The 23362-nt window shown below is 37.6% G+C and overlaps 1 protein-coding gene across 5 annotated transcripts in view; it reads right to left on the bottom strand.

The window, feature by feature from the left end:
- Positions 1 to 23362, bottom strand: part of ptbp3 (polypyrimidine tract binding protein 3) — an 80415-nt gene that overhangs the window by 42326 nt on the left and 14727 nt on the right. For 3 of the 5 annotated variants that reach the window (XM_067433929.1, XM_067433930.1, XM_067433928.1), the window contains exon 2: positions 1446 to 1521. The exons of 1 other annotated variant lie outside the window; for it this stretch is intronic. In XM_067433929.1, the coding sequence (XP_067290030.1) occupies positions 1446 to 1521 (76 nt within the window). Of the gene's footprint in view, positions 1 to 1445; positions 1522 to 13853; positions 14003 to 23362 lie in introns of those variants that run through there. One more of the 5 variants, XM_067433931.1, reaches the window with a different exon arrangement.

Consider the following 23362-nt stretch of genomic DNA (forward strand, 5'->3'; position numbering starts at 1 on the left):
TTTTGACATGTCAAGAAGACACTGTTTTGTGCGCAGCAAAAGCTAATCCTCTGTGTATGCACTTCCAAAAGATGAGACTTTGGAATTTTTTTTTTGCTGTGTAACAAGTCCTGAGGTAGCAGTTGAAAGATATGGTATTCAGATATGGTAATGGTATTTGTTTACAAAAGACTGGGCCATCTGACCAATCAGAGCAGAGTAGACCAATCACAACAGACTGGGTCATCTGACCAATCAGAGCAGAGTAGACCAATCACAACAGACTGGGTCATCTGACCAATCAGAGCAGAGTAGACCAATCACAACAGACTGAGCCATCTGACCAATCAGAGCAGAGTAGACCAATCACAACAGACTGAGTCATTTGACCAATCAGAGCAGAGTAAACCAATCCCAACAGCAGGGTCATCTGACCATTCAGAGCAGAGCAGACCAATCAAAACAGACAGGGTCATCTGACCAATCAGAGCAAAGTAGACCAATTAAAACAGACTGGGTTATCTGACCAATCAGAGCAGAGCAGGCTCACGAAATAGAGCGTTTTAGAGAGACCGAATCCTTAATCAAACCATTCAGACACTGTGAGAAAAGAGCTGATGATGCTATGTATATTATGAGGGGGAAAAAAGTGGTTTTTGACTTGGATGCATGTAAACCTATTGTAGGAGACCTCCAAAATAAATAGGAGCCTTTAAAATAGCATAATAAGACTTAATGAAGATCTTAAGATGATAATTACTAATATTTGTAACCGTTGGTGCAAAATTATCTCACAACTGTAGATCTGTCAATACTCAATCATTGTCTAACAGTTTGAGTAATCTGTTTTATACTTTGCATGAAAATGTATGAAGGATGTCAAATGAACACAGTTTTTTACATTAATAAGGCATCGGAACAGATCAGAATATTCAGCAGGAAATAATGAGTAGCTGAAACATATAAATAAGGGATAATTTACAGTTAGTTGGTCATTATAGCAAAATAAACTTTGGCATGCTGAGCTGAAGTAGAGGTTTATGAGCAGCTCACTGTAGTGTACATTATCACTTTTATTACTCGGCTACTTAGCAAATACATAAATGGACATAAAATATTGATTTAAATTAAACTTATTTTATAATGCGAGTGATACATAATATGCCACTATATAGGAAATCAGCTGCCTGGGACAAGTTGTTTATCGCTCATTATAACACAGAATGCTGTAATTGAGCAATCAGAATAAAGTATTATTTTTCTAACTTGTACACCCTTGGTTACATTAGCAGAAAAGTCATTTCAGAGGCAGAGAAGGTAATTAAATTTTAATAAAAGATTATGAAAAGACATTTTGATGAATCCAGAACGTCAACATTTATTATGTAAGCAAGCAGTGACAACGTTGATTTCATGCGAAAGCGTCTAGACTGTTAATGGAAGTGATGTTGATGAACAGACAGTACCTGTGGATGGAGTGGAACTGCTCATGGTAGTACAGCAACACGAGGAGGCGGAAACAGGAGGCTCTCCAGATGCCCACTGAAACACACGAATATAAAATAAAAGTCTCAGTCAAAATGAGTCAAAGTGGGAACCTGAGCAACCACCATAAACAACACCTAGCAACTATACCTATTACACCCTATATTCCAAATTTGGGAATACATGTTTATGAATAATGAGTTCAAACCTGTAAAATCAACCATATTTCAGTGATATTACAAAAAAGGGAATGAATTCAAATATATTCCAAAATGAAATGACTCACTAAACTATTCTCATGTCATCGGCATACCCTGATGGTGACTTTATTCATTCAAAATCGTATGTTAATGACACAGACCAGCATGACGAAAACCAATCGAAAGCTCCTGTGCCACATTAAAGGACTGTTTTCAGTCCAGAAGGAAATTTCAGCAGTGCATCAATTCCTAGAGACGGCGTCTAACAAGCACACAAATGCATCCATTAGCAGCAATTTGTTTGTGAGGCAAGCAGATCAAGAATACAATCCATTCAGCTACAAGATGGCTGGCACGTGATCCTGCCCTCAAATGCAGTACCTAAACTCTAGATCAGGCTGGGCAACTCTGGTTCTCCAGATCCACTTTCCTTCAACTCTGATCAAACACACCTGAACAAAGCTAATCAAGGTCTTTAGGATCACTAGAAAGCTACAGGCAGGCATTATTTCAGAAGTGAGGGGGACGGAAATGTCATGTAATACCAGTTTTATTTAGACCTTTGACAGATTTTATTTTCTTGCTATATATTCCTATTGACCATTATTATTGGTTTACATACAACAAACACTTGTGCATTGTCATCAATGGGTTTTCTTTTATTACTTTTAATTTTTATTACAGAATATGTTAGAATATATATTTCAGTTTCTATACTGTAATGAAGGCTATGTCAATTAGCACTGCATTATTCATATACCTTGTCATGAATATACCTCAAGATCGAAAAACACATACATATATTGTCGCATTCGTTTGTTTACTGTCTTTACATTTCATCAGTAAAAACTTTTCTGCTTTTTATTCAGCTACAGCGATAGCTGGACGTTTTTGTCCACATAAAGGATTTCTTGGCATAAGTTATTATTTCTGTGAGAGAGAGAGAGGAGAGAGAGAGAGAGAGAGAGAGAGAGAGCGTATGTACTAAACATATAGCATATAACATGTTTAACGCTCCATAATGCTTCTGCGTTTTTGATAAAAATAAAATGACACTTTATGCACAACTTCATGTCATGCAACGAATATCTTGTCTCTTTGAATTTAAATCTAGGTGCGGGAATGCATATAAGTCTTATTAAAAATGCGGAGGACACGTTTTTTCATGCAGGAAGGGGAGTTTGATCAGGGCTGCAGCGAGACTATTCAGGAAAATAGATCTCGAAGGCCAGAGTTTCCCAGCCCTGAACTAGAGGAAATGTCTCCATTTGTGTTGTATTTCCTGAGCGAGGCCCTTACAGCTCAGGGAATACCGCTGTAATTGTCTTTCTTGTCAGTTTCTAATTTTAGAACTTTTTTGTTTCAGGGTTGAATTTATTTTGCTAGACGATAAAAAATGTGCAGAATTCAGACATTTTATGTTTGGTGTTTATGTTCTACTACTTATTAAAAAAAAACGGAAAATATTTCAATAAGCATTGTTTTTGTATTATTAAAATGCTTTATTTTTTTATATTTTATTTTACTTTTTATTTTTTATATTTTTATTTCAGTTTTAGTTATTTTACTACTTTTTTTGTGCCTAATATTTATATTTTGTTTCAGTTTATTTGTCTTCGTATTAACTAACGTTTTATCAAATAGTTATCATGATCACGTTAATAAGTTATTTGGGGGTACTGTACAGTCCTGAACAGAACACCAAGCTCTTCAATGGGTTTGTTATAGCCATGTGTCAAGCACATAATACATTTAAAAGCAGAATAAATAAACTACATTATATAACAGTTCGTTTTTGGTTCTTGAATTTGATTGGCCAAGAGTTTTTATATTTAGATTAACATCATTTGGATGTTTCACTGCATTACTCTGCTCCCTGTTCCTGACCAGAGATTGAGAGCGGTGGGGAGTGGAAGTGGAGTTGTGTGATTTTGCTTGGAGCAAAGAGGGGGTTTGTTGAAAGTTTGTATAAAGAGTGTTTGTGTTTAATCTCATTCCAGTATCACTCATCGTAGGTTTTCTTACTGGTGAGTGGGAGCAAGAAATGGAAAACCTGGAGTGGATTTGGAACGGATTAATCACAGAAGGCTTTTGAGCGGGAATGAATAACTCGTATAATCCATTTCATTTTGTGTGTTGTCCGACAACTCATAACTCTCCTTTTTTTCTTTTGGAACTATTTTTATTGGGAGATTAAAAATATTCGAACTAACAGGCAGATTTTGTCTGAATCTGTTGAGCTGTGGTTTGGTCCGCACACACCTTCTTGTTTGATATTGCTTTTAGCTATGAAAAAGAACGGGTCATTTAAAGATCAGTCTTCATGGTTGAACAGTCACAAACAGGAGAATATTAGAACAAGATTGACTTCATTAACATACAAACACCGTCTGAGCTTTTCGCCAGTAGTTTTCACATACAAAATATTAGCCAATCACAACATGGTCATTGACATTTTAGTAGTCTTAAGAATTTAAACAGCAGAAGTAGAAAAAAATTACAACAAATTTTGCTCCAAGAAGCCTTGAATAACATTATTTGTAGAATTCAGAAAAAAAGGAGCCAATCACAACAAAAGGTCCTTTACATTTAGAAGTCTTAAAGGTACAGAAGCAAAAACTGGCTGTTTAATTCTAAAGAGCATAGGTAGTTTAAATGTCTTGTAGAAAAAAATTACAACAGATTCTGCACCAAGAAGCCTTGACTATACATTACTTGCAGAATTCAGGGCAAAAATAAATTAGCCAATCACAACAAAGGTCCTTTTCATTTATAAGTCTTAAAATGTACAGAAGCAAAAACTGGTTGTTTAAGAACAGAAATGTCTTGCAGAACAAAATTACAACAGATTTTGCTCCAAGAAGCCTGGACTAACATTACTTGCAGAATTCAGGGCAAAAATAAACTGCTACAAAAGGTCAGAGACATGGCCTGGTGGAAGAGCATGTGCACCGACATGTTGTGTACGTGGGAGACTTTAGTTTGAGTCCAGGTTGGGTCATTTGCCGATCCGATTCATCCCCCCACCCACCCATGTTTCCTGTCTGCTCTCTCACAGTCAAAATCAATAAATCCCACAAATAAACAACCAAAAATGGATGCGTGGCCTCCGTACCAAATGAACAATAGGGACCAATATTTGGGAGCCAAACACCAATGTTAGCTAAAGTCTCATGTGTATAGAAAAAAAACAACTGAATCAATTCAGAAAAACAAGCTGCAGTCATCCAGACATTCGAGATCTACCTCCAATGGAAATGGAACGAAGCAGTTTATAGTTCTTATTAATAATGAGTTCATGCACAGGGTCACACATGACACACACACACACAGCAGGCATGAGTTCAGCACAGCGCTTGTGTTATCCAACTCAGCCAGGTGTTGTTGGAAGGGAAAGCTCGCTTCACAGGCGGAGCCACTGCCATGCTGTCTCCCTATTGGAGCGTTATTGTCCCCTCAGCCTACCAGGAAAGAACACAAAGCCTATCTCTGCTTTTTTTAGATGAAATTCAAATGAGCACAGGCAGAGTATGAATATGCAAAAAAAGGCAGAAAACCGATAGAATCTCTTTACCCTTTACAGCTAAGCCCCTCTCTGCCGGTGACATTTTGTGCGCAGAGATGGGCTGAGAGTGATGAAACACGACACTGATGTTCAGGCGCCCGCATCGTAATCGCCATTTCTCTGACACGCCCTCAGAGGGCCAGGGCAGGTCACACGACCCCGCCCTCACCAACACGTCAGCACTGGCCGCCAACTCCACCATGCCATTTTCCCACTCTGCCATCATTATAGTTGAGTGTCTTTAATTAGTCGAGGGTAGGGAGAGAGAGAGAGAGAGAGAGAAGAGAGAGAGAGAGAGAGAGAGAGAGAGAGAGAGAGAGAGAGAGAGAGAGAGAGAGAGAGAGAGAGCGGAGAGAGAGAGAGAGAGAGAGAGAGAGAGAGAGAGAGAGAGAGAGAGAGAGAGAGGTCTGATTGCAATTATATGCTTTCATTGGCATTCTCCCATCAGCCTCAAATTCTGTATTAAAACTGAACGCTATAGAAACAAACGATTTTGACTTCCAATAATGTCCTCTTAAAAAGGGAGAAAATGCAAAAGTGTTTGGATTTTCCAAATATTTGTTCATCAGATATTTTTAGAGGTAGCCTATTTCACGAATAGTCACTGTATACTTGATGTGATATAAATAGAGCTCCTTCGTACGTCGAGGAAAGATGCAGCTAATATAGACATTCAAAAGCTGTCAAGGATCTGTCCAGGTCACACTTCAGCCTAAAATGAAATAAATAATAATAATTGAAATCATATTTTGCATTAAGGAAATGAAGCCATTTTCAGCCTCATTAAGAGCTGTTGCATTATTTTTTCCATCATTTTTATGACAATTAGGCACATTTCCCTCCAGTAGTCATTACCGTAACACAAAAAACTCATTACTTTAATGTTATCAACGTCAGCCAGCTAGATCATTTTATCTTGGTTATATATTTACTTAGCCGAATTCAGAAGAATTAACAATGTTACAACAACAACAAAAGAGCAATATTCAATACTTAAAAGAAAACCAAAGGCTAACTTTAGCTAGGCATGGAAAATGTGCATCAAAGAATCGAGGATGTGTACGTTCACACCAAAGATGATAAATATAACTTTAAAATTTAAATTCTGAGAATAGAGCAAGCCACACCTCAAGAGGTGTTAAAAAGAAGTTGCCTACTTCAACGAACATAAGATTCATGCATAACATGGACAATAAAGGAACAATATTGTTGAAATCACATTCAGAATTATTTTTTCCACCTGATAAATGATAAAACATTTGGCAGCCAATCAAAATCCGCCAAGAGCACGAGCATTTAAAGCAACAGACGACAAAACTGCAGCATGTGCTTAACTGAATGTTATTGTCCATCGGTGTGGACTAGAGATGCACCAATGTATCGGCTGATAAAAGCAAATATTTTCACAATTGGCCATCGGATGATTATATCCTGTCAATCTGTCTGAAAAAAAATGTCTGAATGTTTTGACGTTTTGATGAATGTGACGTGACAGACCGCTGTAACGCCTCAGTTCAAGTGCAGCGTGGTGCAAAAGTCATCACTTCCACTTTACTACTAAGTTACATTACAAAATAAAAATGAATGAACATCAGAAGGTATGTTGAACAATATGTGACTTAACATGCATGTACCACAGGAAAGTTATCCAATGTTCACAGTTCATTAGTTATCAATACAAATAAAAAAATAGCTTAATGTTAAGTGGTAAAATTTAGTGTTTAATGTTTTTTTATGCTAATTTAGAAGAATTTATGTGGATTTTTTGCTGGGGTTGCCATCATGGTGACGGACGGAGGATGAGCTTAGTTTGAGAATATACGTTAAATGTTATATTTTGCTGTACTCATTGAGCAAGTGCTATGCTAATGCTATCAAAGCATTGTATTACCAATTAGCAAGGTAGCATTTATTGAATTAGCTAGTTAAAGCTAGCCAAGTTTCCACTACTAAAATCTTTTAAGTTGAAATTACATTATAATTTTAAGTTAAGTGTTTGAATTAGCTTACTTAAATATTTCAAGTTAAGAGCCATTAAAAGTACAAAATCAAAAAATGTATGTAAGCTTATTCGGGTTTACAGTGTAGGTATCATTGTGAATAATCGGCTATCGGTCTCGCCAAAAAACTTGTATCAGTGCATCTTCAACGTGCAATGTTATTGTTTTAGTTATTTTTATAATTAACATTCTTGGTGTGAACCGAATATGCCGCACACATCTTTAAAGAGTTAGTTCACCCAAAAATTAAGCCCATGATTTACTCACCCTTAAGTCCTCCTAGGTGTATATGTTCAGACAAATTAATCTAATAGTTAGATTAAAAAAGTCCTGGCTAGTCCAAGCATTATAATGGAAGTGAATTGTTGCCTTGTTTATGAAATCCATAAAAGTGCATCTATCCATCATATAACTACTCCACATGGCTCCAAGGGAGAGCCTTTAAAGGGAGAAAATTAATAAATGCCTTCTGAAGCAAAGTGGCGCGTTTTGTGTAAGAAAAATTGTATAGACTAAAATACCAAGCTTCTGGCAGTCAGCGGTGCGCGAGTTGACTTGCACTAAAAGAGTAACCCCCCACACTATGTTTTGCTCTATCTTCTGCGCTTCTGCGTTCGTCAGTACGCATGCGTCAAGGGTCAAGGGTTACTCTTTCGCCATAAAATGATGCGTACAACAAAGGAAGCTAGTTATTTTAGTCTATAAAGTTTTAAATATGGATATTTTTCTAACACAAATGTGCCACTTCGCTTAAGAAGCCAAAGCATTTGATCGCCCTCTGGTGGCTGGCATGCAGTATAGGTCATAAACCTCACCCTCTTCATGAAATCTAATGAAACACAAACAAAACCAAAAATAAATTCTGCAGTGGAAGAAAGTGCAGGCCATCTTTTTTTTTTTAATAGTCTATCTATTGTGAGGACGGGCCTCAACACTGACCTGATACAACCTTTCCTTCAACTGGCTGTAAACACTCTCACATGGGCATTGTGCCATCCCTAATGGTCAGCCCTAAAAATAAAAATCTGTTAATGAGAATTTAGAGAGATAATGATTTTCATGGCACTAATGCTATAAATAGGCTTTTTTTAAGCTAAATATTATCATTATTTTTCTGTTATGATTTTGGGGGGGAATGTGTCCTGTACGTGTTCTTGAGAATCACCGTCAGCCATCTCTACTTTGTCATCCTCCAGGTGATTTTCAATTAATTAATTTCAAGTAAATGAGTCTAACTTACAGAGCATTCGTTAAACAAAAGCTTTATTGGGTGCTAATGCTAATGAAAATGCACAGGTGTGACTGATTTTCTTAATTGGGAAGATGTTATTTCCGCAAGAACAAACAAAAAGCTGCTATGACTTGTTGCTGAATGTTATTCATAAGACGCACACACAAAAATCTCCTAGGGAAATTAAAACTTTTAAATGATCTTTTTAAAATGGAGCGGAAAAGAAGACAGGGCTTTAAAGATAGTTAATAATGATGGTTTGATCATTTTATAGCCTGGCTGGGGGATATTCTGTAATTAACAGGGGCAGAGAAAATGAAATCAGGTTGTCAGGGTTGCAGAAGTTAATAATGTAAAAGCGCAATTTTCACCGTTCATTAATCTGGAGAGCACATTGCTGGAGGTTATCTCCAGGATTTTTTATTTAAGTGTGGACAAGCTATTGTTTTGACACATAGCATCTGAGTAAACAGGGTGTTGGCTAAAAACAAACATGCTAGTTTTAAAGGAATAGTTCACTTTCACTTATTTGGTTACAAGACATGCGAGAGCAACTTTGCTCTTAGCAACTTTGTTCAGTGGTGTCATGATGTGTCATATTTGAATATACACAAACTAGGGCTGCATGATATTGGGGGGAAAACAACATTGCAATATTTTGTTTCTCTGCGAGCATTTCTTTTTTTTTTGCAGATTACTTGAATAGCTATATTTGGGAATAATTAATAATTCTACAATAAGTGAGGTAATTTTGTTTAGGAGTGCTTCTAGAAGAGAATAAAAATCATTTTAAAAACTGAAAAAAATACTGTTTTTGCAGAAGACTTTTTTTTGGACTGTGAACCAACTTTTAAAGTCACCATGACAAAAAATGGCTCATTGTTTTTATAGAATATAGTAGTATTTGATATAAAAGATTTATAGAATGAGCCCTTTCTTTCTGCATACACTGCGGGTCCCCTTACAGTGAAGTTGCCATTTTTCTCAGATATGTTTCTCCAGTAGCCCTAAACAGGCAAACTTCTCAACAGAGCACTAGTTACTCTCTGCTGTTTCAGACAACGACATCTTTGTCCTGTGTCGGCCACCGTAGCTTCTCTGTGTGCTGTGTCACGTGATTTCAGCAGTTTGGCAGTTTGACACGCGATCCGAATCATGAATCAATACGCTGATTCATAACCGCTTGAATCTTTATTTGAGGTTTGAAAACAAATGCGGAAAAGAAGACAATGCTGAATAAAGTCATACTTTTTGTTATTTTTGGGCCAAAATGTATTTTCGATGCTTCAAGAGATTCTAATTAACCAACTGATGTCTCATCTGGACTACTTTGATGATGTTTTTATTCCCTTTCTGGACATGGACAGTATAGTGTGCATACACTTGGAAACGCGCTCAGACTAAATATAAAATATCTTAAACTGTGTTCTGAAGATGAACGGAGGTCTTACGGGTGTGGAACGACATTAGAGTCATTAATGACATAAAGTTCATTTTCTGGTGAACTAACCCTTTAAGTGTTCGCACTTAAAAAAAACTAACTCAAACCTCTTTTAGTAAGCATTAGAGTTTTAAATAAACTAATCTCTTTAATAGGCCACATTCCCACAAATTTTAGCTATGTAATTGAATCGCAGCTTTCATGATTTTACTGTCGCATTAAGTCATAATCGCAATTACAATTTTACAATTAAATTAAAATTTGCCCAAGGCCAATGCAAATGAGATTAGCTGATTTTTTGATCAGTTACTTGTGTTCTGTGCAAAGCCAAGAGTTGTGGAAAAGAGCAGCATGTACATTCTTCAAAACATCTCCTTTTGTGTTCCATGGAAGAAAGAACGAAACTCATAGATGTTTGGGAGAACTGTTCCTTCAACATAAAATTGCTCAGGCAAGACAATAAAGCCCCTTTATTCATACGGCAACAGAGAACAAATGATTAACTATGAAAAGCCATTTCAAAACATCATAATATAGTGCATAAACCCCAAAATTGGACAGATCTATTGATCCTGTGGGCACTGTGGGATGCTCGGTTTCTGTTTTTTGATGTTGAAAGCAGCAAAGAGAATAACCATGGAAACAGAAGGGGGGGGGGGGGGGGGGGGGGGTTCAAAGGGAGGTTTCTCCTTATGTAATATTCAGTACCAATGGTGCCACCAAGGAGGATATCAGGACAAGCTGCCCTCTCACAGCCCAAAATTAGCTACAGCTAAAATTCACAACAACCCTAGCGTTTATAATGCAATTAGCTAGTTTGCACTGAGTCCATCTATAAACAACGTATCTGGCTGTCACATATCCTGCAAACGACAGTAAATACCTGCCTGCGCCGGCTGGTGAAAGAAAAACTACTTCCCTGGAAAGGCACAAATATTACACAGCTGACAGCGGACAAATCATTGCCCTTAAAACTCAAGCAAGCCATCCGCTTCCATTGGGTTTCACCACAACATGTTGCTGTGCCAAATTGCCCTGTTACCACGGGAATTGCCAGACAATAACATTTTCCAACAGACCAAATTGAGGAATTGAAGAGTGAATTTGTGGCCGAGCGCTCTCCATCGGAGCAGGGAACCGGCTGGATGCACGCCAGGCTGAAATGATCTTTCGTTTTTATCAATCTCCCCATGCGGCGGACTCAAAACAAGCTGAACTAGCGCCTGGCCTCCCAGCTTGGGCTAGAAGGGAAATGCAGGAGTGATGGTCTTCTCCTGCAGCGCGAGCAATTTTGGAAATGAATATCAAAGGCGTTAGACAGACAACAGACCATCTCCTTCCTGACGGAGATATTATGCAACGTGTGAATAATTCCTCAGCCATGTCTCTTCGATGGCCTTGTTATTCAAGTTATTGGATTTACACATCATGCATGCAGGGACAGGCTTGGAAATTTGCGCAATCATATCTCAGAGGTAAAGAATTTAGGGTGTTATTGACAGAGCAGGCAAATAACTGTGTGATTAAATAATAGGCCTAATAAAAATGCACTGGGAAAAAAATAAAGGTGTTTAAACCTGCATGTTCGGGTAGGCCTACATCAGACTCTAGATCTGCATGAAAGGCGATAAAGTGTACACTAAAATCATTTTATAAATTTTTATTAGTTTTACAGTTCTAAACATCTATAACACAAGATCAATTTACTTTAATTGGATAGTTCACCCAAAATTGAAAGTTATCCCATAATTTACTCACCCTTAAGCCAGCCTAGGTGTATATGGCATTTTTCTTTCAGACGAGTACAATTGGAGTTATATTAAAAATGTCCAGTTCAAAACACTTGCGATGCCGTCGTCATCGGCATACCCAGTCACGCTTTTGAATACGGAAGGCGGTTTGTTAGCCAAATATCACATTCATAAATGTAAATTTTCTAACTGTAAACCTCTTTTTTTAAGATTTAAACTTGAGATGAAAATGTATTTTGATTTCATTGAGTTTTCTAAAAACGTAAAACCTAAGAGAACGGCTGTGCTTAAGGAATTGGAGCATAATCTTGACTGAAGAACCTTGTTGTATTCCTTTATCTTGGTATGACAATGAAGAAAATTGTTGTTATTGTTCCTTTATGCATCTAATAAAAAAATCTAATAATAATTTTTTTTTTAAATTACGAAAGGCAAGATATTTTACTTTATAATGTGTTAAAAATGTAAATCTTTCTTACAAAAACCCATCGATTCACTTTAGTATGCTTTTATTAACCCCACCCCGCCCAAAACCGTGTGGATTACTTTTATAATGGATGGATCCTTTTTTGGGGGCTTCAAATTTTGGGCTGCCATTATAATGCTGGGAAGAGCCAGGACATTATTTAACATAACGCAGATTGTATCCGTCTGGAAGAAGAATGTCATATAGACCTAGGACGGCTTGAGAGTGAGTGAATCATGGGCTAATTTTCATTTTTGGAAAAAACTAATCCCTTAAGGGTTTGAATTGGGTTTGGCTTAACACGTCGGCAAAGCATGAAACTCCATGAATTTATGCTTAAAACCAAATTAAAACGACTTGTCAATAATGTAAATTTATATTGAATTTGAGATATGCATATAAGACCTAAAAATACTGATTATGAAATATACTTTTTGGAGTGTAAGTGCAACAGATCAAAGGGCGTAGAGTCAAAACTTGTTGAACAAAAAGTGTTCTTCATCTGCCATCATATCATTTCCTCTTGATTCACTCTCTCAGACAGTGATGGAGAATTCATTCTCTGTCTGCTTTTGATCTTTTAAGGACCTGCTATGTGCGTCGAGTGTGTGAATATGTGTTTAGTCTACCTAAGTGACATTTTTTTAACCTCGTTCTTTCTCCCACTTTTTATTGAAATGTCTAGTCAGACATCTGTCACCAGACCTTCAAATTAACAACAATTAAACTTTACCAAAAAAAGGAGATAATGGTCCAATTCAAGGCTTTTATTTATCTTTTTTTGAAGCTTTAGTGTATATTTTTTGTTAACATTAACGTCAAAATGACGGGTTTCAAACAGTTTTCCCGTCTACCATTGCTCAGACAAACAGCGTATTTTGATAGAGCCACAAATGTTACACTTTTCCTGAAAACACTTTCACTTTCATGAACACTTAGTATAGGGTGCACTGCTGTTAACTGCAAGATAAAGAACTCTTACAAAGATTGTATGATCTTTCCAAGTATATTTTGCTTATAAACATACATTTTAAGATACAAGGTTGCCATATACATATTGGAAACACATGGGCCAGTTAACCTGGTGTCAAAAGGGACTTTCATCAACAGACGGCGTCCATAGTGCAACAAAGGAGAAAAGGTACAACTAAATAGTATAAACTGTTCATTTATTAAAAATAAATGAGCTTGGGAATCTTAGTCTTGATGCAAAGCATGCTCATAAAACGCATAAAAGTTTTAAATTCATACGTATGTAGGAGAAAGTGTGTGTTTAGATGCTGTGGCTGGCCACCATTTCATGTTACACTATTCTAATCACTTTTTAAAAAAAGAAAAAAAATATTTTTAAAGCTAAAAATATTTCCATGCAGCCTGCAGGGTCACAAAAACTGCATGAATAAAAAACAGTCAAATATTTTTAAATGCCGCACATGACAGTGAGCAAAAGTATTTTTAAAGACAAAGTGTCCAATTACTTTCATAGCTTTTGCAGTTTTATAATTTACAAATGTGTATATGCATAGTTTACATTGAGTATTACTGACATCATAGTCAATATTAGGTTAAAAAAATAAAGCGTTCTCCAAAGCAAACTGAAAATATTTAACAGTTTATGACATTTAAACAGTCAACACTTTCATATAAATATTTCGCACAACAAAAGCTATATTTCCTCTATGACTAAAGTCAGTTTAAATGTAAAAATTGGCCATCAAAATTAGCAAAACTGTACCTTAATCTCAACTCCAGCATGTCAGAATATTCCTGTGTTCATAAGCGACGAGAGAGAGAATTAAATACAGACAGGCAGACAGAGGGAGGGTGAGAGAGAGAGAGAGAGAGAGAGAGAGAGAGAGAGAGAGAGAGAGAGAGAGAGAGAGAGAGAGAGAGAGAGAGAGAGTGATAAAAGTGCATGTGGGATGAAGGGAAGAGTGAAACAGACGGAGCTCAAGAGAACAGTGAGGGTTCGAGAGACACAGACAGAAGGACAGAAGGGAAGATGAACCGAGGGAGGGAGGAAGAGGAGGGAGGAGGGTGTTTCATGGGTGTGTGTGAGGCAGGATATGCGCGTGCACACACCCTCGCTCCCTTTTGTAAACCGGGATGCTGTCTGTGTGCGTGCGTGGACAGAAAGAGCGAGATAAATAAATATGTGTGTGCACATATTAACTGAAAGCAAACACGTGAATGTCGTAAAGTGTAAATACCTCTGTTGATAGTTACGGGGAAGAGAAAGGAAAAAAAGAAAGAGAGCAACAGGTTGATGAGCAGTCTCCCTAGAAACAGCGGGAGTGCGCACGGGGAACAGATGTCCTATGGTGTTGTATTCGCTCTCTGGCTGACACACACCGTTAGCGAGCAATGCAACAAACTACAATTCGCCGTTACAAATCAACCAAACTGTCAGCGTAGATGTTTTCGGAACAATACTAGCATAATAAAATATTCCTGCCATTATCCGCCAAATACAATGTAAAAGCAATGGACTGCAAACACGTGTTCTGTGTGAACGGGCCTACAGTTCTGAATTCAACAAGCCCACTCGACGACTCCTCATCAGGCAAATTATTATTATTATTATTATTTTGTACCAAAACCATATTCACATTATATGACGCATTGCAGGCTGTTCTATTATTGTAATTGAAGCATTCCAAGTTGTAAATTGGTTTATTTGGAATTGCAACGTTCATGTGACGATGCAGTGAAAAGTCATGTGACTGGTCCATCCTGATAGATAGCTTCCAAGTAGTTGTATGTCCTTTCGTAGTAAAAGTCACTAGCCTCGTTTCCACTGTCATTTATGGGACTAGATCGGGGATCATCGGGGCCAATTGCCTAGGATTTTTCGGCCTGCCGAATACCTTGGTCCAAAACAGGTCAACTGCTGGGGCTTGAGGAGTGACCATGAACAGGGAAGAAGTTTAGTAAGGAGCGGGTCTACACCGCTGCTTATTTCCCATGTTATTATATCAGACTACCAGCTAACTTCAACATTTAAGATATTTTATTTCAGTTCAAAACTCACTTTCAGACATCAGCAAGTGTTGGAAATAACTTCCTTGCGATCCGACTGGGATTATGATTAACCATATGAGGCAGAAATACAATGCTAAAGGCTATATGCTAACCTAACAGTGCAATTTATCACATCACCACTTGCAATCTTTTTCAATTTAACAAAAGAGTTTTGGTGTGACATGTTTCACTGTTGTCAAAATCATTAAATATGATATATACCCTGTAGTTTGTTGCATTGCTATTGGTGTAGCAGGAGTGTGAGATGAAGTAAGTGTGTGTGTGTGTTCTAGCTTCATTGTCTATGATATCTATTATTGAGATGGGCCCCCTCGTCAGTAACCGGATACGACTGGACAAACACAGCTAACAGAACATTCCAATTAACTAGCGCTGCTGAAAGAGCCGCCGACTTACTCTGTGTGACACTGAGCGCAAACAACAGATAGTACAAATGGAAAGTTAGATGAAAGGAAAATAGGGCTGTATAAAAGGTAACCAGTATAATAAACATACAGGTCCACAGTACCACAGCATAGCCTACATGGTAAATTGTTTTAAGGGTTCAGACACTGGTAGGCCATTTTACTTTGATTAAAATGAGGGGTGGGGGGGGCATCAAACCAGCAGTGATATTTCAACATGTCTGCATTTGCCGCAACATACTGGGTGTGACAAATCTAGTGCTGAGAATGTGAAAATTGTCTGTGAGATTATTTGCAAAACAACAAGCTTGGTCCAGAATTTTCAATTAATAGTTTCTTTCTCTCTGAAATGCAGCAAGACAGCTGGACAAACCAAAAAGGGAATCGGGTTGACAGTGTATTGCTGTATTTCAAGGACGCAGGTGAGTTGAGCTTGTTTTGGTGCTTCATAGTCACTCCAGTCTCCAACACACCAAACATCCCCAAATCTGCCTGCCGATGCCCTCAGGGGGGCAGTGAAAGACCTCCGGGGGGAGGCAAGGAAGGAAGGGAGGGTCCAAGCTCCTCCATTCACAGACTGAAACGCATCAAAAAAGTCCTTAGATTCAAGCTACAAGCTCTTTGATAATCACTGTTGTGTGGATAGTTCAGGGACTGATATCCATCTAGTCTACATTCACACCTCAGATGCTGACAGAACTGAGAGAACAGGAAAGTTAATCAACACCAGCTAATGAGTATTCACTTCCTGCTCTGCGTTTTGTAGCTCTGGGGGGGCACAATGAATTATTTAATTGCCATGAAAATAATGGCATGTGCTTCATTCTCTTCAAAATTATTTGAACAATTTCAATCAATTTTTTCTTTGGATTTAAGGGTGAGATGTGACGCGGACCGCTTTTCGTGAGATTCACCAAAAAGGAGTCAGACTAGCTCTCTGATAAAACCTTGGTCTCCCTATCAAAAACAAAACAACACAACAGATAGCAGCAAGACAAAAAAGAAAGAGGAACTGCAAACTCATGTTACTGTGGGGAGGGCCAGACCGGTGTCCATTTCCCTTTAATATTGTAGGGAGGTAATAAAGAGGGGAGAACTGAAACCAGCCCAGCTGACAGTCAGACCTGATAGGAGCGGTCATATGATCCCGTCAAACCGAACCTGCCTTTTACCTGAGCTGCAGCGTCTGTGCATGGGGGAGAACGCAGAAACCAGAACGCTGAGATGTTCTGTCAGCCCTGCTTCAAAAGCTGACCCTGACACGGGAGCATGTCAACATGAATTCACTGCAACTAGATAACCAACACTCATAAACATAAACAACTTTATGCTGTATAGAGACATGAGAGACTAACAGGTGTCACTCTGTCTTTTTATGGATTATAAAAACATGTTGAGACTTGCATATTGTGAACGCACACGAACACAAAGGCAATAATGAATCCACAGGCAAATCCAGACTATGAGAGAAACATAACACATCCAAACATTGACAAAACCCGACAAGAATGAACAGACACAATGGAATTTAAGTGCACACATGCAAACCAGGATAATAATAACACACTTGAAATTAATGACAAACCAAATGAGTGACCATGACAACAAACTAGTGGTGGGAAACAGCGCAAGCAGGAAAACAAGTCCAAAGTTGTGTCGCTGAGAAGTTGAACTGAAAGTGGCATTTCCTGTAATAATGCTGAACTAACAATGATAAAATGCACAAAAAAATCATTTTGTTCCAACCTTGTATGACTTTCTTTTTTTAACTGAGAAACACAAAAGATGATATTTTGAAGACCGTTCAATGAAAGTCAATGGGGTCCAAAACAACACCGTACCCCATCGAGTTTTTAATGAACACAAAAAAGGCATTTTACGAAATATGTTTTGGGAACAACTTGAGGGCGAGTAAAGAATGACAGTTCTCATTTTTGATCTATCCTTTTAAGGTAGTTTATATATAATAGAGACTTGGGAGTGTTTTTTGACTTTTAAGCAAACAATTTGCAACCTCCTAACAGCACTCTAGAAACCATCTAAATCACTCTAGGTGGCCGTTCACACAGAATGTGCATTTAAAAACATGAAACACAGGCAGTGAAATGGGAAAAAAGTTAAACTGTTTTTAAAAAGTTGAGCTTGTCCTACTTCTAACACAAGCGTAAACAAGTGTGAAGCTGCAAAACACAGGAAACACGTGCAACGGTTGTTTGCATAGGGAAACGATGAATGAAAAGTTTTTTCCATTCATTTCTTTAAGAATGGACACTAGCATAGCTTAACAACACGCTAAATCAAACACATAGTAACCGCATGGCAACCAACCGGAACACTGATTTTTCAAGTCTGCAAATAAAAGAATGATTGTTGAAGTACGTTTTACAAGAAAATACTGTCTTTCAACTTAAAAATGTAACATTTAATTCAATGTGTTACTTGCCGTAACTATTCGTGAAATTTACTAGCAATTTCTGAGTGAAAATTATTTCAAAGTAAATTTAATGGTAACTTTCAGCACTGTGGTGGCAACTTTTGCATGGGAAATTAGCTGTGTAAGTAAACATCCAACTAAATATCTAAAAGCCCTTAAAGTAAATGTTTTGGTTCAGTTCAACATCACCTGACATCTACGAACTAACCGGCTAGCTAACAGACATTTCAAAACATTACAAGCCGTGAGTCACACGTTTTGAATCAAATCAGTGAAGTCAAGGTTTTTTCGGTCCAGCAAAGAGAGCTTCCCTCACGGGGCGGGAGACAAACATGGGGCGAAACAACGTGGGAGCCAGGTCCATCTGGGCCACTGCATAGTTCTCATTCTTTGCAGATGAGAAGTGAGGTGAGGAAGAAGGGGGGAGATCTTTGGGTGAAACAAAGGAGTGCAGTAGAACAATAGCCCTCTCTGCCCGTCTCTCAGCCCTGCTAGCCAAAACACAGGCCGCCAACGGAGACGAGAATGCCAACAGAGCACTAACAGTGCTCAGCAATGAAAATACTGAAGGCTTTACGGTAACACAGAGCAACATGAGGGACAGTCACATGCAACAGGTTGTCTGTGGCATCTGATGTAAATGGAGACACTTAAAAGTATACATTGGTTTTGATGTGTATAATAAGAGTATGTGTACAACACGTGTGACACAATGGCCCCAAAATACGCTCACAGAAAAGTTCTTAAAAGGCCTTAAATATCAGCAGCAGCAGCACAGTTCAGATATCTACTAACTCAGGATTTAGGTCGCAAGTGTTTCTTTTCTTTTTTTTTTTTTTGCTAATTAGATTGGTCGTCAAAAAACTAAACAAGAGAGAGAGAGAGCAACAACTACTACTCAAGGCATAACAATATAAAGGCCTGGGTATACTTCATTTTACACATTTGTGTCATTTAAAGGACATTTGTTTGGGAAGGATAGAAGAGGAAAAGTAGCGGATCCGCTATTGCATTTAAAGTTTAGAACAAGAACCAAAACGCTGAAGAAGGATTATGCTGCTTTGTTTACTGTTTTGTATCGCTCTTTAGGCACTCTTCTTTGACTATTGCACAGTGTATCACAACTGAGTATTGCCATCTAGTGGACTCTTCTGTCTTAACATTCACCTTGCGCATATGCTTTTGAACACAAAAATTGCGCTGCGGACTGTCCCGATGACAGAAATTACGTCACACTAACAATACGGACCAGAAAGGTTCTGCTCACGAGGTAGTACTTTTTCAAAGTTCAGGAACTCTCGGGGGTGGAACTTGGGCGCTGAACATGCTGATTGGTTGAGTTCACGTAGCATTTTGGTAAAAGTCGTTTGCTATTCAAATCAACAATGGAGTTTAAAAAATACAACAGCTTTATTAAGCTTATATGCGGTTGAAATCTAGCAGTAACTGGAAAGTCGTGCGCAGTCTTGCGTTACCGCACTAATTTGCCTCTAAACTTCATGGTACGCGATGGTAATGCAGCAGCAGCAGGTCTTGGGGGGAAAAAAATTCCTGGGACAAATTGTTCCGGGTAATTTCGGTGGAAACGCGGCTAATATTAGCATTCACACCAACATACGTTAATGTTGTGTTTATTATAAGCCATGCAGCAGTTTTGTTGTCTGCCGCTTTAAATACTCAAGCGCTTTAAAGTCGAATGGATTCTGATTGGCCGTCAAATGTTTTTATTGTTCATCAACTGAACAGAAAAAAAACCTTCTGAAGTTCTTCCAACTAGGCTATATTGTTCTTCTGTCATTATTGTAGTAGTTGTGTTATAGACTTTGTTATTCTGAGTGAATTATTATGATTATTAAATCAATATAGTAATTATGGTACTAGATATGAATGGCCCTTTACTCATACTCAAATTGATGATCATGGTTTAGAAACACACTTAAAAAAATTTCTGGCAGTTGATAAAATGTTAAAAATTATTGATAGAGGTTCTTATCTTGAGACCAAAATATCAAAGAGAATTAGGGATGTGTTTGACTTTTTGGCTCAGGAGGAAACCAACACTAACGCCCTAGAAATTACCCAGAACACCCTAGAAAGTGCATAGCAACAAACTTAAAACCAATCAGAACAGGTAAGATGCCATATAGCAAGACCCTTGCAACACGTTGCATTGTGCCTGTGAGTATTGCATGGCAGCAAAACCAGAAACGGTAGAAAAACTAAAAGTTTGTTTTTAAATTCTTCCACAATTGGGCCAACAGAAGACCTGCACGGTCATAACTGCTGACTAGGAAGAATGACATCTGCTGAAATAGCATAAAATGCAGGCGAATTTACTCAACAGGATCATTGATCAAGGAGCAGTGAGAAATTTTTCATAATACCTTTAAGGTCTGACTTTGCAGGTATTACACAATATACAAATACAGATGGACTCTGGGGATGGAAACCGATTTTACAGTATTAAAAAACTATTTGTGGGAACTTTGATTGAGTATGAAGTATGAAATAACAGGATTTTCTGGTCATATGATTGTTGCATTCTTCACAGAATTAACCCAACCTGAAATGAAACGGTCACGAGAAAATAGGTGACGGAGGGGGAGAGGTCTTTGGTAGTTGGGGGAAGTAAATAGATTTGTACATTTTCTGAAGAAAGTGATAGAACCCACGCACAACTTTACACTATGAAGCCACAGTGCTGCTGTATTTTATGTTTTTGCTTAATTGTTTGTGCATGTTGGAAATGACAATAATAATAGAAGAGAATAATACTGACTAGAATATTCAAATGATTATTGCAAGCTTTTACACCATTGTATTTGTAATGTATTTTTGAATATATATAAAACAAAACAAAAATAAAAAACACCTCATTAACCCGCATATGGTGCTGGTTTGTTGGAATCCCTTTCTGTTTGCATTAAAGTTGCTGATTCAATTGATTTGTTTTTTTCCAGAGAAAATTCTATGGTGTCAGTAAAGTGTTTTTGGAAGGATATTTGAAAGACTTAGTTACAGCAGCTCTTATTTAATGGGGTGTACTCTTGACGAAAGTAAAAAAAAAAAGGGGGGGGGGGGGGGCTAAGGGCTGTTGGGAGTAGTTCTAGAGTGATGCCAAAAATGGAGAAAAACTAAGCATTTGGGATTTTCCCACCATCAGTCAAGGGAGCTTAGCATTTGGAAAAAATGAGGGCACCATCCTCTGCCACTGGGTTTTTTCAATAGGCTGAGTCATGTTTTGACAATGCATGCTTTCTTTTTTTAAAAACGACGTGCTCATGAATAATGGGATATTGGCATAATAATAGAACACATGGGTATATGACACTTTCTGCAAGTTTTCTAAACCAGTTGAAGGCTCAGTGAATTGGGCGAACCTGTTTTGAGGCTTCAGACATGCTGCTCTGGTTAACCAAATGGCATCTGTTCTGCCTGAGTTTGGCAGACTCGTAGGGATTTGCACTGGGGGAGATGGGGGTGTGTCTGGCGTGGCCAATCCCTCTAAATCTAGTCCCTGTAATTTACTCTGGGCTGTGTTTGCCACATACTTCACTACTGATGCATTCCCAAGCGTCCCTCCAGTTAGAAGAATTAGTACATTTTCTGTTTTCATGAAATACTTGACTTATTACATTAGCTAAAATGTGCCATACCCAACAGAGCACTATGTATGGAATACACCCGACCTGACCTTCCATTTCCGAAATTAAATACATTTACACGAGTCATCATCAATTATTCTTCCAAAACGTGTTTTTGTCTTACCCTAATTTACTATAATTGTTATATATTGTAGACCGGTTGGGATGGTTTTCGTAAGAAGTTCCGTACATACGTCATTCGGGCATGCGTGTCTTGTCATATCGATAAATAGAAACAAATACGCTCTGGTTACTTTGACGTGTGTATGGTGTGGGAGTGGCAGAGTTTAGTGATAAAGGTTGACATGGAGAACGAGACAGAGCTTGCAATAAAACAAGAATCAACATTGGCTTGGCTTTTCGGAATGGCGAAAAATTCGGGATTTGAGACGCTGTAAAAGTGATGCAGAGTTGTTTTTTTTCAACAGGTGATTAATCAAGTGATTAAGGTGTATTATTGAACAGATAAATTGAACTCTAACAGAGTTCATTGTAAAGCAATATTTATTGTGAAGGGTCATTTCATTATATTGCAGCGCTGTGTTGGAATTTATTATCAAGGAAGTACCGTGTCTATAAATGTATATAGCTACAGTAACATCTTTAGTTAGTCAGCTTGAGATCCTTTCCATAAACTAGTTATATCTCATAAGCCTAGTAGTGAATATTTTATGAGCAGTGGGATAATGTCTCTCTCTCTCTCTCTCTCTCTCTCTCTCTCTCTCTCTCTCTCTCTCTCTCTCTCTCTCTCTCTCTCTCAGTTATGAGGAATAAAAAACATTCATCGGCAGTCACACAGAGACGAAGCACAATAAATGTTTTGTTTTTTAACTGCTGGGGGGGGTTACATTGTGTACCTTTAAAAAAAGATTTTATATATATATATATATATATATATATATATATATATATATATATATATATATATATATATATATATATATATATATATATATATACACACACATATACACACTGTAAAAAAATATTTAGAAAAAAAGTTACCTGGTTGCCTTAAAATTTTGAGTTCATTGAAATTAAAATTTTGAGTTACTACAATGAACATTTTTTGAGATTCGACAACCTTTATTAAAATATTATTAAACGATTTTGTAAGCATATTGGGTAATTATGTGTGTTTATTTCTGATGACGCAGTGAAACATGCCAAATAGTGCTATTTTCATGATTTATCAAATTTTTTATGTAGTTCAGATACAAAAATATTTTGAGTTTCTATTTATTAAACTAATTTCCTTCATTGTATCAACTCAAATTTTTTATTTCAATAAACTCAAAATTTTAAGGCAACCAGGTTACTTACTTTTTTAAGTTAAACCAACAAAAACCACCACAAATTTTTTACAGTGTATATACACACACACTTAAAAATTTGTTACATGAAAATTGAACTTAAATGTGCACTAGGTAACTAAGTCTGCTAGAGGTCAGCTATTCAAAAGAAGGCATAGTTTGATGACGGCAAATTTGAGTGCAGATTTTGTGGTATTCACCTCACCTCCGGTGGAAAAGAATCTGGATAGGACTTGGGTGAAACAAAGTTCATGGACGCAATTATTAACATTACTTGTGTAGAGGGAGCTGAGCAAGGCTGCTGGAGCGATTGTTATTAAGATGAAAGCAACACATGCCTCGCGCGAAGCGGGACTTTTATTATAACACTGCTCTGTTTATCATATTAGATATATTTGTGTGTTGAA

The sequence above is a fragment of the Pseudorasbora parva genome, chromosome 23 (assembly GCF_024679245.1).
Source record: "Pseudorasbora parva isolate DD20220531a chromosome 23, ASM2467924v1, whole genome shotgun sequence".
NCBI classification, from domain to species: domain Eukaryota; kingdom Metazoa; phylum Chordata; class Actinopteri; order Cypriniformes; family Gobionidae; genus Pseudorasbora; species Pseudorasbora parva.